Source organism: Monopterus albus, unplaced genomic scaffold (genome assembly GCF_001952655.1).
Source record: "Monopterus albus unplaced genomic scaffold, M_albus_1.0 scaffold4.1, whole genome shotgun sequence".
Classification (NCBI taxonomy): Eukaryota; Metazoa; Chordata; class Actinopteri; order Synbranchiformes; family Synbranchidae; genus Monopterus; species Monopterus albus.
The window spans coordinates 3,557,693-3,575,963 of record NW_018127884.1 but is presented as its reverse complement, the minus strand read 5'-3'; the positions used below and the strand labels follow the sequence as shown (position 1 = coordinate 3,575,963).

The 18,271-nt window shown below is 38.6% G+C and overlaps 2 protein-coding genes across 7 annotated transcripts in view; one reads left to right on the top strand and one right to left on the bottom strand.

Moving 5' to 3' along the window:
* mettl15 (methyltransferase 15, mitochondrial 12S rRNA N4-cytidine) overlaps nucleotides 1–12,688 on the bottom strand; it is a 42,878-nt gene extending 30,190 nt beyond the window's left edge. Inside the window, exons 1-2 of one of the 3 annotated variants that reach the window (XM_020607032.1) lie at nucleotides 12,602–12,688; nucleotides 10,745–10,972 (exon numbers count right to left, since the gene is read on the bottom strand). In XM_020607032.1, the coding sequence (XP_020462688.1) occupies nucleotides 10,745–10,963 (219 nt within the window). In that variant the 5' untranslated portion in view covers nucleotides 10,964–10,972; nucleotides 12,602–12,688. The other 2 variants (XM_020607048.1, XM_020607040.1) reach the window with 2 other exon arrangements.
* kif18a (kinesin family member 18A) overlaps nucleotides 12,161–18,271 on the top strand; it is a 29,409-nt gene continuing 23,298 nt past the window's right edge. The window contains exons 1-6 of one of the 4 annotated variants that reach the window (XM_020607001.1): nucleotides 12,161–12,354; nucleotides 14,095–14,440; nucleotides 16,209–16,366; nucleotides 17,031–17,135; nucleotides 17,265–17,375; nucleotides 17,630–17,827. In XM_020607001.1, coding sequence (XP_020462657.1) covers nucleotides 12,322–12,354; nucleotides 14,095–14,440; nucleotides 16,209–16,366; nucleotides 17,031–17,135; nucleotides 17,265–17,375; nucleotides 17,630–17,827 — 951 coding nt within the window. In that variant the 5' untranslated portion in view covers nucleotides 12,161–12,321. The other 3 variants (XM_020606993.1, XM_020607010.1, XM_020607019.1) reach the window with 3 other exon arrangements.

Here is an 18,271-nt window from a genome sequence, read left to right as displayed (position 1 = left end):
TTGCTGAGTTGAGCAGAAGTGGAGTTGTTAAATATGAATATGTTGAAGAAAATGAAGATGAAAATAAAGAAAATTAAAAAAAAATGCTGTATACCACCTTTCCTCCCTAAGATATTTTGCTGCCCTGACATCACACATCTAGCTTTGGAACTCTGTGTAAACATAAACTGTTTTAAGCAGATTAAACCTACAATGCTGTGTTCTCAAGAGGACCATCTAACTGAAAATGGAAACTTCTTGTTTTGCAATATGGCTGTATGGCCTCACATGCTGTTATTTTGTCATGCCTACAAATGCATTGCTGTTAAAATACAAAACACAGACAAAATTTTCAGTGGATAGAAAATATTACAAACTGTGACAGAAATGCCAAAAGGCAATGTCTTTGTTTTGACAGCAAACAAAAAATAAGGCAAAATATGACACAGTGGATACATTCAAAATGGTTATGTGCTTTACTGGTCCCTGCTCTGAAAATTTTCTTAAGTGTGACACTACTGTCAGTACAGTGTGCCAAGGAAACAATGCAAACAAACCCCAAGAGAAAACAAAAATGAAACTGAAAAGAGGGGGTGGAATCTTCTAACTATATTCATAAAATGTAAAGAAGCATCAGGAAAGACGGTTTTCTCTCCTGGAGGTGAATTTCATGGTACTAAAAGAAGACAACAGAAGAAAAGGCCGAGTCCATTAAGGAGTGCAAAGAGAAGTCAAGCTAAATGAGTGCTTCGCGGTGCAAGGCATGGTATTAGGGAAGAAACATCTGGAGGCATTTCAGAAGATGCTTCCACTAGTTTGAAGACTGGGTTCACAATACAATATAAAATGAAAAGAACCAGGGAATGGGGAGGGGCCGTAAAGACGGCTTGGGGGATGGGCTGGGCCTGGAGGACAGATTCATAGCATAAAGTTATGTAGAGATTTTTGAGAAAGATGCCCTGGGCCTTTCCATGACTGGTCCACCAGTGTGTGATACTTACAATACCTGCTAAAAAGAGGTGGAGGCAGTATAATGGTCATAGAGTGCATCACATTTTATCATATTTTAGTTAAAGCTACAAAAGCCACTGAACATACTGAGGACTTACAGTACCAGGACATCTCATATTGTTTAGCATTTTGCTTGTTGACTGCCTTGGTATCAATGGTCAGCCATGCTTATAGTATGACCTTATTAATGAGCTAGACATGTTGCTAGGGGTCGTTATCTCATACAAACAAATATGTACAAACATACAAATTAAAAACCAACAACTATCAGCGTAGTTGCTGCAATCTTATCCATGCTTGTTGGCAAGCATGACGCCAAAAATAAGGCTGTCATAGCATTCATGTTTAACGGCTGATATATTTCCGCTCTCTCAATATTTGTCACTGTTCATCAATATGCTCAAGGGGCTAGGCCCAAACTTGTGGTTTGTGAAGGTAGAACTGACCGAAAGCCAGACTTTGAGCTGCCCCTCAGACAAATAACCATCAGCCCTAGCTCTGGGCTTTTAATCATGGACATCAGTCTTTTTAGCCTTTGGGGGTTAAGTGGTCAGTCTCTGAAGCCTTAGGCTGCCTGGAGGGTACGTAAGCTTGTGTGTGAGGGCTGTATCTCAGCAGGATGCTGCTGATACAGTAAGGCTGAAATTTACTGGGTCTAGCACTGCTACCAGTGTGCATATATTTCTTTCAGGTACTCATCAGCAAGACATGAATGTGTTGTGAGCCAAAACACATCTGGCCTCTGAAGCTTTAAGCTTAATAGTGGTGTACTGACAAGAAGATGAGGCAAGCCTCAAGGGATTTCATGTGAGAATTGAAGCAGAAGTCCTCAGAAAGGCCTTCCCTCAAATGCTTGAGATAGGATAAGATTATGCACATTGTTGTGTGTGTTTGACATATTAATTTTAAGCAAGGTGTCTGCAGTATGGTTCACATACAATCAAAAAGGCCAAGCATGGACAATCTAGTTAAACTGTAGAGATACTGTAAAATATGGCATAGGAACAGTAAGAAGGAAGGAAGGAAACTTCTGTTACTGGTTTAGGTCAGTAGTGTTATGTAATGTTGAGCGGACATGCTTTCGTGTCAAATTAGTCAGAAAACAGAGCAGGTAAAGAGTGGGAGCACTTCAGCCAAGAACACCAGCACTTCATCTGGATGCTGCTGGGAATATAGATAATGTTGGCTACACAGATAAGGTCAGTACAACTGACTTCTATCAGAAAAGGCACAACAGCAATTTAATAACGATCATTTAGATGCATGAGCACATGCAGAGGAAGATCAGTAAGACAGTATACATCACACCAGTTTGATACCTTTAAACTGGCCACAAGACCCAGGTTTATGGGAGCCAGTAGGCTATACGTTGTGGGATTTTACAGCTAGAAAGTTGAAAGTAGTTATTTTCTACCCCATCTGCATGATCAGGTAAAGAACCACTGTTGCCTTGCAAAGTAATATACCAGGATCGCTGTGCAACATGTTACATGCATGTATTTCACTGGACAATGCAGCACCATGCTAGACAACAACACACTGCATTGTTTCAAAGTCTGAGCCACGGGCCAATTTCACCTCTCCAAAAAATGTATCTAAACCTATTCATTACTTTTTGAGTTATGCTGTGAACATTCAACCAACCAACAAATGAACAGACAAACAAATGCCAGTAAAAACATTGCCTCCACCTTGGCAGAAGTAAAAAAGCTATGTTTTGCCTTCACCACATTTTCATATTTTAATAGTGTACAAGTGGTGGTAGCATTTCATAGAAAGCAGAATCAATCAGAACAAGAATAAAGTCAGTCCATAAAGTTAATCTATACCTAAACCCTAGCAGTGATAAAAAAGTATCTACACCAACAGATAAATATACAATTATCCTTTACATATTTAAAAGAAAGACAAGCTAATGCAGTTGGGCTTCACACAAATACCCATTGAAGATGTGTTGCAGGAATGAGTCATCTCAATCCAGCTGTCCGCAGGGCATGTATCTGATTAGCATACCCACACGCACACACCAGGAACAAATGTAAATATTGCAATAAAACCTGCACTAATAGTATAAATTCAGCACTGAGGATGGGTTCCACTTTAATATCTTTTATTAATAAATATATGAAAATGTATCTCTCAGTAACTGATGCTATAGAAGCACACTTTTACCCTTGTGCCATACAGTTATGTGATTTTATGTGCCTTCCTAAGTTTAAAAGAGATATTTCTCTTTTTCTCACTCACTCACATACACTTGTTTTTGTCACTTAGCAGGTCTTCACATTCATTTCCAAGAGACTTAATCCAAACCTTAACCATAACCACTATTCTTAAACCAAGGCACCACTCTAAAATGTAATGGTTTACATTTTGTTGACGTTTCATCCCCAAAAGGATGTCAAGTCTCCACAATGTGAATGTGTAAACAAATTTACATCCCCACAACATGAGTAATACCAGGCCACACACACACACACACACACACACACACACACACACACACACACACACACAGTTAGTTGTTATGGCAAATTCAATCAACCAATAATAAGGTGCGAGCTTTTATCTTTGGATTTGCATTCATGCTTTACCGACCAATATACTGTACCATAATCTAAACAACTGGAAAGGTGAGCAAATATCATTTGGAGAGCATGAGGGTGGTTTACCTGAGCTATGATCTGCTCAGGTAGGTGCAGGAAAGATTGCTCCATTTGATCAAGGGAAACTGAAGCTGAAGAATATGTAAGACGAAAAGGCTAAAACAACTCTACAGGACAGTGTGGTGAAGCACCAACAAAGGGGTCGTCTGCTCAGCGAGGCTGAACAATTTGGCGCTCTGTAGACTGAGGCACCCCATTTGGCTAATGAAGTCCCAGACTGTCTTCACACCACACCCCCACCCACTGCTCTACTATGAAATGCTCTACTCATGAAAGTAATGAGGCAGGGAGGGGAGAACGACTCTTCTGGCCACTGATAACCTCAGACTAAACTTGCAACCTTATGAGACAAGGGCCTAATATCTGGCCGTCAATCAGCCCCAGCATCCCTGGCTGGAGTGTTTAATTACAAGGATCAATTATTTAACAGCCTCCTCTTTCACTACTCAGCACTACCAAAAAAGGAATGTAAAGAAAAAAAAAGAAAAACATTGGCAAGATGTTGTGATGGAAAATGTAATACAAAGAAAACAACAAGTTACTTGTTCCAGATAATTCAGACCGTGTTTATTCTATGCACTGTGTACAACAGGAGAGTTTGAATTGACTTTTTAAAGGATGAACAACTTCAATAGGGATTATCAGATTAATATAAATAAAATACCATATTAAACATGTAACTTTCTACAAATAAAAATATGTTGTGTTTTGCCATAAATACACAACGGATTAGAAAAATTAATAAGCATTAAATAACAGATTACGACAAAGTACTGAGATATTCATACAGCCCCAAACAATTGCAAGGCTTTTAACTAATTTGAAGAGACAAGCTCATATTACCCCTTTATTTGTATTCACAACAGCACCACACCTGGCTGATGTTGGAAATATAAGAAAGGAGGCACAAATAATGTCACAAAAAGGATCTTTTAATCTGAAATTGTGTACACTTGAAATGCTACAGCAACAAAGATTAAAAAGAGAAAATATATATCACATTTTTCAATTGTTGCCTGTCAGTTTAATAGATTGTATATTAAGTTTCTAAATAGTCTTGCACAAACCCACATGGTACTCTCTGTTCTATAAAGTCATTCCTGATCTCAGCTGGCCCAAAACTCAGCTGTATGGTGCTAAACTAATCTAATGAGACACCATCATATCAACTCTTTCTACACCCTACTTCACCAGCTGGTACACTCAGTACCTGGAAAGATTTGCCCTGTGCTCTCTGATAGGGGACACATGTGAAGATATGCTGGACTGACTTGTGTCAAACACTGATACATTTTTTCCTCCCTGACAGAGGAGCAATAAATTCCACAAAACCAAATGTAATCTAAAAATATGGAGATGTCAGATAAACAGATGGCAGCCACTCAACTAATTGTTCATGTCAGACTATCGCACACTATTTTTCCTAGTCGATCTTGCAGCTAAAGATTCAAAAGGGAAAAAATTGAACAGTAGCAGCTGGTGGAGTGTTTTGTGGCCATCTATCCATAGAACAAAGTGCCTCTTCATGTGTCCGAATTATAGCCAGCCAAATAACCCAAATAACAGGCGAAGTGAAAAATACAGCACTCAACTAAGTCTGCTGGGGTTCAGTGCCTTAACGTGGTACAACATCTGTGATTTGTGGCTTGCCTGTTTTGCTGTATTTTTGTGCTAGATTTCCACTGTCATCAGGAGTCTAGCCTGGTTGGTGCTATTTATGGTGCGCAAGCTCCACGAGTGACCACCTGCATTCTACATAAGCTGACATTAGTGCTTCTACTGCTTTCATGATGACCTCACTCTTAAAAAATTCCAGTGCTTTGGTGGTCCTAAGAACAGTTTACACTTTTACGAGTTCCTTACTCTTTACTGGTGTTGTCTACAAATTTGCTTAATAAGGAGGGAGGTGTTTCATAATTTAAGACATACACATAACTGAACAGACAAAAATTAAAGTGATGATAATACTGTATATGCGTGGGAAAATTATTGAAATGTTTAAAAGCAATGTTCCTCAAAGAAAAATAGGAAGGTATTTGGATATGTCACCCTATATGGTGCATAACAAAGATTCAAGGAATCTGGAGAGATTTCAGTGCGTATAGGGCAAGGGTGCAAGCCTAAGCTGGATGACCGCGCTCTCTGATCCCTGAGACAGCATTGCATCAAGAATCGTCACTCTTCTATAAGTGATATAACCACATGGACTCAGGATTACTTTGGTTTTGCACTACAATATTACATCCATAAATGCTGCCTAAAACTGTACTGTGCAAAAAGAAAGCCCTACGTTTGCAGTGTCCAGCAACAAGTCCAAAAGCCAGGGTCTGTAACGGTCTGGGGTTGTGTCAGTGTCCTTGGCAAAAGGTAGCTTACACTTATGTACCATTAATACTGAAAAATACAGAGAAATTTTGGAGCAACATACGCTGCCTTCAAGACGACATCTTTTCCAGGGATGCCCATGCATATTTTAACAAGACAATGCAAATCCTCATACTGAGCACATTACAAAGGCATGGCTGTGAAGGAAAAGAGTGCGAGTGCTAGACCGGCCTACCCTCAGTTCCGACCTGTCCCCAATAGAAAACGTGTGGCGAATTTTGATACGGAAATTGTGTCAACAAAGACCCAAGACTGTTGCACACCACTTGTTTATAAGAAGAATGGGACAAAATTACACCTGACACACGTAATCACTTGGTGTCCTCAGTCCCTCAATGTCTTTTAAGTGTTGTGAAAAGGAATGGCAACATTACACTGTGGTACATGCTTTAGTGTCCCAGCTTTTTTTAGAACATGCTGCAGGCATCAGAATTGAAGCGAATATTTATTTTGAATAAATAATAAAATTGATCAGGTATCATCAAATCATGTGCTGCTGTGTTGTTTTCAATGCAATACAGGCCACAGATGATTTACAATATTGCTGTTATTTGATCATGCATGTGCTCAGGTACTAACTGTGAAGTTAGTGGCACATTACTTTATGCCCTTTGACTTCTAAATTGCAAACTACAAAAGAAATTTATAATATCATTATGGGGGTGGCTGTGGCTTACGAGGTACGGCAGTCGTCTTCTAACCAGCAAGTTGGTGGTTCGACTCCCGGTCTCCCCGCATGCCTAAGTGTCCCTGAGCAAGACACTGAACCCCAAATTTCTCCCGGTGGTTCGACTGGCGCCAGTGTGCGGCAGCCTCTCGTCATCAGTGTGTGAATGTGGGTGTGAATGGATGAATGGTGCATCATCTCCTGTAAAGCGCTTTGGCCAGTGTAACACATGCGCTATATAAATACAGTCCATTTACCATTTTTAGGCATTGGCAGCGATAAAAGCAGCAAGGGAAAAAATGTAACTGTCCAACTAATAGTTGTTTGCTAATTTTTATTAAACATTAGTTGACTGTTGAAACACTCTGATACTGATCCAAAATATACGTTTATAAATAATGGGTCCATTAATTCTACAAAAGGGAGTGTACTGACACTGAAATGTAACAGTAGGCAGCTTGTTTCTTCTACAGCAGCTCAGGGTTTTTCCACTGGACTTTCAGCTGATGGCTCATTAATCTATTCTAAAGGAGGTCCCCTATGCGAGGAGTCTGCACCAGCAGAGGACTCCTTGTGTTTCACCCTTTCCAGCATAATTCTTTGACTAAAACCATGAACACTGAGTTAAAGAGGATGTTTTGAGAAAACGTAAAGAAGATATAAACCTAAAAAAAATGTGCATTAATTATCATAGCTTCTATCAACACAGCATTTGTATTAACAAAACGTCAATTTAAGCCATTTGTCTTACATTAAAATTGAGTTCAGTTATTCATTTGCTGTAGCTATACCACAATATACAGTTCTGTATAACAAAAACCACAGTGGAAAATATTCTTTGACTGTAAACAAGACTAAAACTAGAAAAACAATAAGTTTTCAAAACAAGAATAGATAACATTACAGATAACCCCAAAATGCCTGCAAGAGATAAAGACTAAAACATGAGTGTCTGTACTAAAATTAGGGGCTATCCATTCAATAATTGTCAAGACATTTCAATCAAAATGTCATCTCATGGAGGAGCTATCGAAAAAGTCAGAGGATCATCAAAGTCATTAGGATACTTTGTCTGGGAACCATGAACGTCTTTAGAGATTTGTTTTGCCAATCAATCTGGTAGACGTTGAGATATTTCACAGCATAGCAAAAACTTTGAAATGCTGATGGTGCTCAGTAAAGTCAGTGGATCACCAATGGTTGATCCTGAATGGAGCATGAATGTCTATACATCTAATAGCTATTAAGGTATTATTAGTGTGGACCAGAGTGATGGAACATCTCACCAGTGGTATGTATGCATGCAGCTAGCGAGGCTAAAAATCATTCCACACCCATCTTTTAAGTCCAGATCCACTACACTGCCAAAAACAAAAATCAAAGTCACTGCATGGGACTATTAAGTCAATTAGTGATGAGCGGTGTATTTCTCTAAATGAATGCATTCATTGGAAGCCAAATCAAGTGTGATGGCCATTAGTGTAGGCTCCCAGTGCAAATTAGCTACCTGCATACAAATGTACAGCCAACTGTCCTGTGTGGGTGGCAGCAGGGCGCTGAACGGCTACATTTACACACTTTGGTTTCACTGCAGTATTTGCTCTGACATCCATCATCACTAAGGTACTCCATTCATAAATATTCTGCTTCAGCTGACAAATGCAATTGGATATTGGTGATTATTTTATAACGGCCATTCCAATTATAACTCTCACTGCCCTCAGTGATTTCGGTGGACATTTGTCTGATATTATGAATAGGGTTTCCTCCTCATAACAACTGATCTGTTAGAGACACCACCACTTAACCACCACTAATATGACTGCATGAATGGCAGCTCTGTCACAGAGTCATGTCAAAATTCAGTTTTCTGATTGCTTGACTGAGACTGACTGAGCATGTGGCTGTCACTATATACTTATGATATAGCAATATTAATGTGCCATATGACAATGTGCCAGCACCATAATAAACAGTTGCTCTGATTATAGAACCTGTGAAACAGCAACCTTGCATAAAGTCATGGCCAAAATATTGGCACTCCTGCATTTCTGTCAGATAGCACACCACTTCTCCCAGAAAATTGCTGCAATCACAAATTCTTTGGTATCCTTATGTTTATCTCTTTTGTTTGCAATGGAACAACACAAAAAGATGAGAAAAAAGGCAAGTCTGTGAGCTGACACTGTTGCAACCTGTGCCTGCAGGTCAGCTTGAATTTGTTTGGAAGTTAATCAAGGTTCTTTATCCACCATTCGAACAATCCTTTGTTGCAATCTGCCATCTAATTTTCTTTTTCGCCCACATCCAGGGAGATTAGCTACAGCACCATGGGCTGTAAACGTCTTGACAATGTTGTACACAGTGGACACAGGAACAGCAAGATCTCTGGAGATGGACTTGTAGCCTTGAGACTGTCCATGTTTTTCCACTATTGTGGTTCTCAGACAATTCTTTGTTGGTCTGTCTTTTCTCTGTGCTCAGTGTGGTCCACGTGGCACAAAGGATGAGTAAACTTTTCTTCAGTTTAACTTGTTGCAAGTGATTCTATATTGCCAGCACCTGTTAGTTGCTACAGGTGAGTTTCATTACAAATTAAAGTACCATCACAATACAACTATATCTGCTGATTTTGAAAAGCTGTCAATAATTTTGTCCCAGTCCATTTTTAGAGTTTTGTGTGGAAAGGATCAGATGTGACTTTTATTCTCTGCTTCTTTATGTTGCTCCAATGCAAACAAAAGAAATAAGCATGAGAATTTGTGATTGCAACACTTTTCTGGGAGAAGTGGTGCAATATTCTGACAGAAATGCAGGGGTGCCAATATTTTTGGCCATGACTGTGTGTGTCATCGCATAAATAAATTAAGACATTTGCAGTGAAGCAACATTTAAAACACGACTTCTGAATGTAACCATACAACATTTCCACAGAACGTCACACTGAGATCTACAGCACGTACTGTACAAAAAAAAAAAAAAAACAAAATCTATCAAACTGTTTTTAATAGCATCTGATTGGCAAGCTGTCTTGGGACAGTTGGCAAATGGGCGGACAGCGGAGGAGTTTAGAGGTGCTAAAGTTCAGGCAGGAGCGACGCAGCACCCTGTGTCCTGCCAACAGCCTTACAGTGGCGCAATTCCTGACTAAGTTGTTGACCCATGGCCCCCACCTGCCTTGACCATGCATTATACAGGGGGGGCATCACTTCCCCTCCTATGCTGCCTGCCACACCAGAAGGCTTTTGACTCATGCCCATCTGTCCTGGTAGTACATACATTAAGTGAAAGCCAAGATACTGACACCCTGTTCAATTAATGTGTCCCTTTATAACAACAAGTCGTTATATAGTGTATGAAGAGCATTTTTTACTTAACAACAAACATCTCGGTAAAGAAACTATTTACCAGTAAAGAGTTCACTTCTAATAGCTGTCTTCAAACCAATATGAAATATTATTGATATGTATTTGTTACATAACTCATACAAAAGCCCTGAAATAAATCTGATCTTTGTGAAGCCTATAATACACATTGTTGGTGATGCTGTTAGGGAGGTACTAATTCAACTCTGCTGTACTTATTGAACCTATAATTTGTGGTGGTGGTGGTGGTGGATCAAAATGAATAATACTGATACATTTTTCAAACATTCTGACACAGAAAAAAGGGATACAATATAAGAAACACCTCTCACTACAGTTTACATGCCTGTGCCATTACCAGAGCAACCAAAGCAGTTTGGATAGCAATGCCTGAAGATACAACTTAATCACTTGCAAATATCAGTGTAGACAGTCCTAGAGATTTATTTTAGTCACAAATCAAATGTCTCTGTCTGAACACATTTTAGGAACTTTTTAAAGTGGGGTTGAATACATTCTGTTGTAAATAATGGTAATAAAAAACAAAAACACCATAGTTTTAAATGTTTTCAATATATCTTTGACACATATAAAAAACACTGAAACAAATGGCCATTAACTTTCTTAATGATATCAAGAAGTTTGCACAAATGGCAAAGATGCAAACATACCTGACCTGGTTTGATGTCTAAGAAATGAAGCACCTCTTTGAGCATGACAGGTGTGTGAGGAGGCTTTTCGGTTGAAACTGAGCCCTCTTCATCAGGTCTGTCCAGAGGACCGGACGATGCACCAACTGTAGAATAGTGCATGTTTAATTTCCATGACCTCCATGCTCTCCACACAGCCAAATTTGTTCTCCATAACATTTGGTTGCAGCGCACAGACATGCTGAAAATCTATGAAGAAAACCAGAGGAAGATTTTGTCATAATATAAGCAAAAACACAAGTACTTTATTTTAAAGATGAATGTGAAATGGTGATAGAGTTATGGACTTCAAGTAACAAGTGCCTGATGAATTGTTAAAAACAAACTGTTTGTAATTACATTTATCAGGTGTAGCAGAACTTTTATGGTGCAGGCTTACAAAGCAACATTTCCAAAGAGCATGGGAATTTTAACTGATTTGAGCAGGTGGTCTCCAAACTCAAGTGCCCTAACAAAACAATAGGGTATCGCAGTTGTAATATTTAAAGCAAATTGATTAGACTGAAGACTTAACCCTGGAAACATAACCCTTCAAACAACACACACGTGGTTCATGTACTGCATCACCACCACACCCGCAATAACAGTAAGTACATCTTCAGCTAATCAGTTCAACATTTTGGCACTCTATATGAACAATACTGCCTGCATCCCGAACCAGAGAGAGTCACACAGTTAAAAAGGCATTATTGAGTTTCCTGGTTACAAGATATATTGACAATTAGAGTTCAACAAGTGTGTATGGTTATAATAAAATAGAATTATGTGCTAGAGCTTAAGGAATTCAACATGTTTGCACATCCATGATGGCAAATCAAATGTTCAATGGCAGTAAAGAATTACATAACATTTAACAAGGTGGCAATAAATATATAGTGGCAATGCATGATTGCTGTCAGATTGTGGGGCATACCTGCTGTACAAGAATGGAAAACCAACTTTTTATACTGTTGATAGATTACTGTTGTGTGCATTTATATGTAAATTAAAATATAATTAATTGCAGGGGAAGAGAAGCCATGTCCTTTACCAGAAGAGCTAATGAAAGAAGACATGCTGTCACATTTTTTAATCCTCTTGTGAATCATGCTATTATTTTTATCTTTCACTATCAGTTCATCACGAGACTTTATCTCATGGCATAGAGGTCTATTAAGCAGCCTATTGTCCTTTCCAGTGCCATAACATGCGCAAAAGGTGGGGCATAATTCTAGGGATAAGATAATAGGGACATTATTGTTTAAGAAGGGGGTAATTCTTTAAGAACCCACACTAGCTGTGCCCCCAGTTTCTTAACATTGTCATAGCTAGCCTACTTAGCTGTTAGCCATTAAGCTAGGAGTAGATATAACTTTACAGCACGGGGATTGCTGGCAGCTTTTAACGTTTATTTTATTTAACCAAAACACGTAATACGTTACGTTGCTACTTTGGAATATCACACAAGAGAGGTAACCTAGGTAGAGAGGTAGAGCAGGTAAGCTAAATACCTTGATAAAACACCCGAGCTAACATGGAGCAACGGTGCATGACAGGACATGGATTACATGCACACACTAACCTTATTACAGGTATGTTTTCGCGTTGCTCGGTTTTTATAACAGTGGCATTGTTATGTAGGACGCCGGTTGCTGCTCTTTATCACACGTGTGTACTAGCTAACTGTGATGGTATTCAAATCCACAATGGCTGGCATTTTACAACTGACGATACATTGTTGCTATTCCACCATGTTGGACGACCGCACACGTTGTCAACTAATAGGGACGTAACAGTTAAGTTTAGCAAAACAAACAAAAAATACAACAGTTCCCATACCTCAGGAAGTTACATGAAGCTAGTACCCTGGAGTAGTTCCACCCTCGACAACAGCATGTCCGGTGCGATACTCTGGCCCGCCCATTTACTAGCGACTCACATCCAATCTGCTGTGAGAAAGGAAATGGGCTTGTTTTGAAAATATTGGCGCTTGACGTGGTAGCTATAACAGTCCAAGTCTCGCCGGCAACTTTTTTTTTTTTAAGGTTATAATTAGAACTTTATCGTGACTTTGACATGAAAGATAACCGTTACTGACAAAAGGTAAGACATAATTATTCGCAGTACTTTTGACATGAAGAGAGCAGTGCTAATTTACCGTTATGAGCTAGCTGGGAAAGCTAGCTAGCTAGCATGCGTTAGCCAACCCTGGTAAATTACCCCTTTAACATTGTGTCTCTGAAGTAGTTTTAGGCTTATAAACGTATCTTATTTTACTTAATGTTATAGCCTTATAATCTGCACTGGTTTGTTCTAGGTCTTAATTGAAGCTAGGCTAACGTTATATCATGTGGTGTTTAACATAAGACAGTGATAAGGGTGCTGGCCTAGCATTTAATACTTAAGTTAAAGCTGCATAATATGAAGAAGTCATCGTTGGCAGATAACATAATAACTAGCACTTCCCTAATGGAATACAGTATATGGTACCTTTTAACATGCCTCTTTGTAAGAGTTAATTGTGAATCATGAACTGTTGCAATATTTTAATGTATTTGGCCATAGATTTACCGTTTTGGAATTTAATAAAGGATAAACTGCAATACAGCAAGTACAAAGTTATTGCATTAGTTTCTTGTAATCTGTAACATTAGTAATATAGCATGATAATCTTCTTTTAATCTGCACAGTGGTAGTTGAGGCTGTGCAGCTCGATTTAGAATGCAAGAAAACTACTTAAGTGCAAAGCACTACAATTCAACAGGACTGCAAAACTTCCAAAATGACCATCGGCTTGAATCAGGACACCTTTAAAACATTTTCAACAAAAGTGAACATAACCTTCATTACAGTAGAATTTCTTGCAGGGGGTGTGTATGTGTATGTGTGTGTGTGTGTTTTCTTTTTCTTTTAATGTATGTCCCAGCCATCATACAGGACATCCATACATCTATGGCCTATAGTAATTGCTGAAGCCATGCTCTACAAAACCTGTACCAAAATCTCATGTTGTCTGCTAGGTTACACGATTGTTTAACCATGGAATTTTGACTCTGATTAGTAAGCATATCTATTACTACTTGTAATGCCATCATCATTTTTTTTATTGCTCTAAATTGCAAACTTGCGTCAAAAGGTTTTACTATACAATATAAGAAATCCTCTATCCCTAAACTCTCGATTTGATGCAAAGAAATGTTCCTGCTTCTGTTCATTTTTTTTTACTGTTTCTTTCTCAATTTGTCTGGTTTACTCAGCATATTGTTACAAATTACCTTGGTGTTTTCAACTTGTGTGTGGAAAATGCAGTCAACCCTGTTTTTGTTTTGCAGCAACACTTAAGGTACTGCAGAGAGCCCACAATGGCAAGTGATGTGTGCAGCCATGTAAAGGTGGTTGTTCGGGTGAGACCAGCCAATGACACAGAGAAGCGTGAAAACTGTCGGAATGTCATCCAGGTTGTTGACAGCCACATGCTCATATTTGACCCTAAAGAAGAGGACACACCGTGTTTTGGGTCACAAAGAGTACAAAACAGAAACATCAACAAGAGAGCTAACAAAGACCTTAAGTTTGTTTTTGACCATGTCTTCAATGAGAACTCTACTCAAGTTGAAGTCTTTGAGAACACTACTAAAGGAGTGTTGGATGGTGTGATGAATGGATTTAACTGCGCAGGTACGAAGGAAATAAATACAAGTTGTGTGTTACAGCTGCATTAGGCTTCCAAACATGTTGGCGTCCCCAAATGACAAATGTTTGGCAACAATTGTTTGCATCTTAAAAGACAATATCAGTGTTATATTCACAACTTGTTTCCACTCCCGCCAAACACTTGTTTTAATTATAAAGCAGAAGTATGGAGTGCCATAGTAGTGAGTCCTAAAACCCGGAACTGAGTTAGCATTTTTGCAGGCAAGGTATTCTTTGCCCTAAAGTCAGTGGATTTTTGAATGGGTTTTTGGTTAGATACCTGAAATAACGTCTATGGTTAACACAAGGCCAGTACATTTTCATGGTATGTTATTTCCAGGTTCTGGTAAAAGCAAGAGAAAACAGTGGCTATTTGTTTTAAAAGACAAAACCATAGTCACATGAAATATTAGATTTTTTTTATGACTATTCAGATATTCAAAAATCATTGCCCATCCCTAGTAAATACCCCACTCGTGATTTTTAATACTTTTATGTGTCTTAACAATTGCAGTTGCTAATAAGTGGCTAAGTGAGGCTACGGAGGCTCTCTGGGATATTACAGTCACCATTATTCTAACCAGTTGACACAACCATGATCACTAGTTAGATCAGGTTGTGCTAAGAGAAAGGATTTTGTAGAAGAGGTAAGCTCGCTAAATCCGATTGCAAATTGTAAGCTGTGGTGGGAACGTTGAAGTCATGGGACCGTGGTGTAGTTTGTTTATAGCCTAACAGTAGCTTTTTACATCTTGTGATCGTATTTGGGTTTTTAAAATCATAAAAGTGGTGTTCTTTTGTCAAGGTTATCTTGCTTAACAAAACATGTAAGTGTCCATAGTTTGTCACAGAGCTCATTTTCTGCAGTAATCCAAAAGATTTTGGAAAAATCCCATTGGCTTGTTGTCGAGGGAACCAGGGTGATGCTAACTTCCTGGTTGGCTTACAAAAATATGTCATCCCTATGGTACTCTATACCCATAGTATAGTGTAAAGGTCTACATTAAAATTAGTAAGCCAATTTAGATGCACTTAACAACTGAATGAATCTGCAGTAATATGATGTGTAAAATGAATCACACTTAAGATTTCATAGTTTCCTATAATATAAATGCAGACCCCTCAAAGGGTCATGGTGGATTTATTTATTTATTTATTTATTTTTGATCTTTTAGTAATTTTCATCACCTTGTATGTCAGAATTAGACACAGCATCAGTTGGTTAAAGTAACACAATGAGGAGGGCTAGGTCAACTAGCTCCATAGTTAGGTTAGTTATCTATCTAGCTGTAATTTACCCTTCCCTTGTTGATAAGGTTCCTGAAGATAAGATTTATTACAAGTTTGCTGGGTTAGAATTCATTGGTTTTAGTTTGGTATATCTAATAAATTGGCATCTAAATGTATACCAAATATTTTACAGTTGTATTTTCCTCAGTGGTCTGAGTTTAAAGTTTGCCATATAGGTGGTGTTGAGATAGTATTATGCACTGTCGGCTCATTTTTAAATCTAGTCTAATTAAAGCATCTTAATTTCTATCAGTTATACTCACTTAACCCAGGTTTTTCACAATAAGAACAACTTTTCTGGGCCCCTCTGACATAAATGTATTGGATGCTTCCATTTCTTCCAAGTTTTTTACATTACCGTTTGTGGTTATATTTTATCTGCAGCAAGTTTGATGCTGTAGTTGTTGCTATTATTGTAAGCATTTTTGTTATACATGCTTTATGCTGTGATTTTTAATTGCAGTGTTTGCCTATGGTGCTACTGGAGCAGGCAAGACACATACTATGTTAGGCTCAGAAAATGACCCTGGGGTCATGTATCACACCATGAAAGAGCTGTTCAAACGCATGGATGCTGCAAAGGAGGAGAAAGAATTTACTGTTGCTTTCTCATATCTTGAGGTGAATATTTAAATTTTTGTTGCGTTTCTGATTTTGTTCTTTTTGTTATCTGTACTTGTGCAAAACTTGTTCATTTTTGTGTCAGTGATTCTTAGACTTTGATTCATTCATAACCAAAGCTTTTGTATGAAGGCAGTTACACAATGCACTGGCAAGGTTTAAAGGGGATGTTTATTTTCAGTTCAATTTAATTGTATATTACCAATTCAGGACAACAGTTGTCTCAGGGCACTTTACATAATGAGGTCTAGACCTTAAACTATCATAAGGAAAACTCAACAAATCCCCCTTGAGCAACATTTGGTAACAGTGGGGAGAAAAAACTCTCTTTAGCGGAAGAAACCTCCAACAGACCCTGGCTCCTGGTGGGCAGCCTTCTGCTGTGACCAGTTGGGGTGAGTGGATAGAGGAGAGAGAAAAGAAAAGCATTAAGACGCAACAAATGGGTTAATGTAGCATTAACCTATGTTTGTCTGCACATAAATCTGCAGCTCTGAAGCCAGGGATACTTTTCTTCTCATGTTTTTCTATACACTATTCTGATAACAGTTTAAAACGTGTTAATGGTAACTCCTATTCCTTACAGAGTCTTGAGCATTCATTTCTTTCTTGACTGATCTCTTGGGGTGGATATGAAGTTGTTTACAGTTATATTTGTTTATAGGTTTACAATGAACAGATCAGAGACTTGTTGGCTAATGCAGGCCCTCTTGCAGTGAGAGAGGACAGTTCTAAAGGAGTTGTTGTTCAGGGCCTTACACTCCATCAGGTTAGTAACAACATGAATTACACACTACCTTGTAGCATCATGGAACATATCAAAGGTCCTGGTGCCATTGTAGAATCAATTTGTTACAGGTGGTCTAATTCAGTTTTTTTTTTTTTTTTTTTTAAACAGCCCAAATCTGCACAACACATTCTTGAGGCTTTGGATTCTGGCAATCGAAACAGGACACAGCACCCTACTGATATGAATGCCACCTCTTCCCGGTCCCATGCTGTATTTCAGGTATTTTAGTCTAGTCCTATTGAAGTACCTGAAGGAAAATTAGGCTGTGGCATGGTGTCATAATTTAGAATAAGGGCACTACAGAGAAAATTCAATAATTAACACTGAACATAATTACAGAAGAGCAGCTGCAAACTTTCCACCCCCCATTTCAAGTGGGCAGTTACTAATTTCTTAAGTTTATTCATATCATCTAACAGTGCATCACAATTCTTGATAGTCTTGAATTAACAGTTTTGTATTCTTTTCTCCAGGTATATTTGAGACAACAGGACAAAACTGCCAGCCTCAATCCTAATGTCTGCGTTGCCAAAATGAGTCTGATTGACTTGGCGGGTTCAGAGAGAGCTAGTGCCACCAAAGCCAAAGGTGCACGTTTTCGGGAAGGTGCTAACATCAATCGCTCGCTCCTTGCCTTAGGAAATGTTATCAATGCTCTTGCTGACCCAAAGGTGAGTCTGAGGATAACACAGTATTACAAATACAGCCTAACATGCAAATTAACCAGAGTATTATCAATTTATATTGTTGTGGTGGTCATATCCATGTAATTTTGGCTTTGGGTCTTCTGCTCTGCCTATCGTTGATCATACAGTGGTCAATAGAGAATTATAGCTAAAGGCTCTTTTATGCTTTGTGTAATCGCCACAAACAGTTGTAAACCAGGTAGCTCACCTGTTAGCCCGTTTGTGTGTTGGAACCTTTTTTTTACTTGAATGTCTTATAATGGATCAGGCTCCTGGTGTCACTGTGTGCTTTCTGGTTTTACTTTCACTGTCCTTTGTAGCAAGACAGGGACATTTATAAAATGAATAAATCCATACATATAAATACTGCTGATCTCTTACTGATGAGCCTACGTGAAGACTGTTTTTGTTCGGTAGATTTCCGCTGTC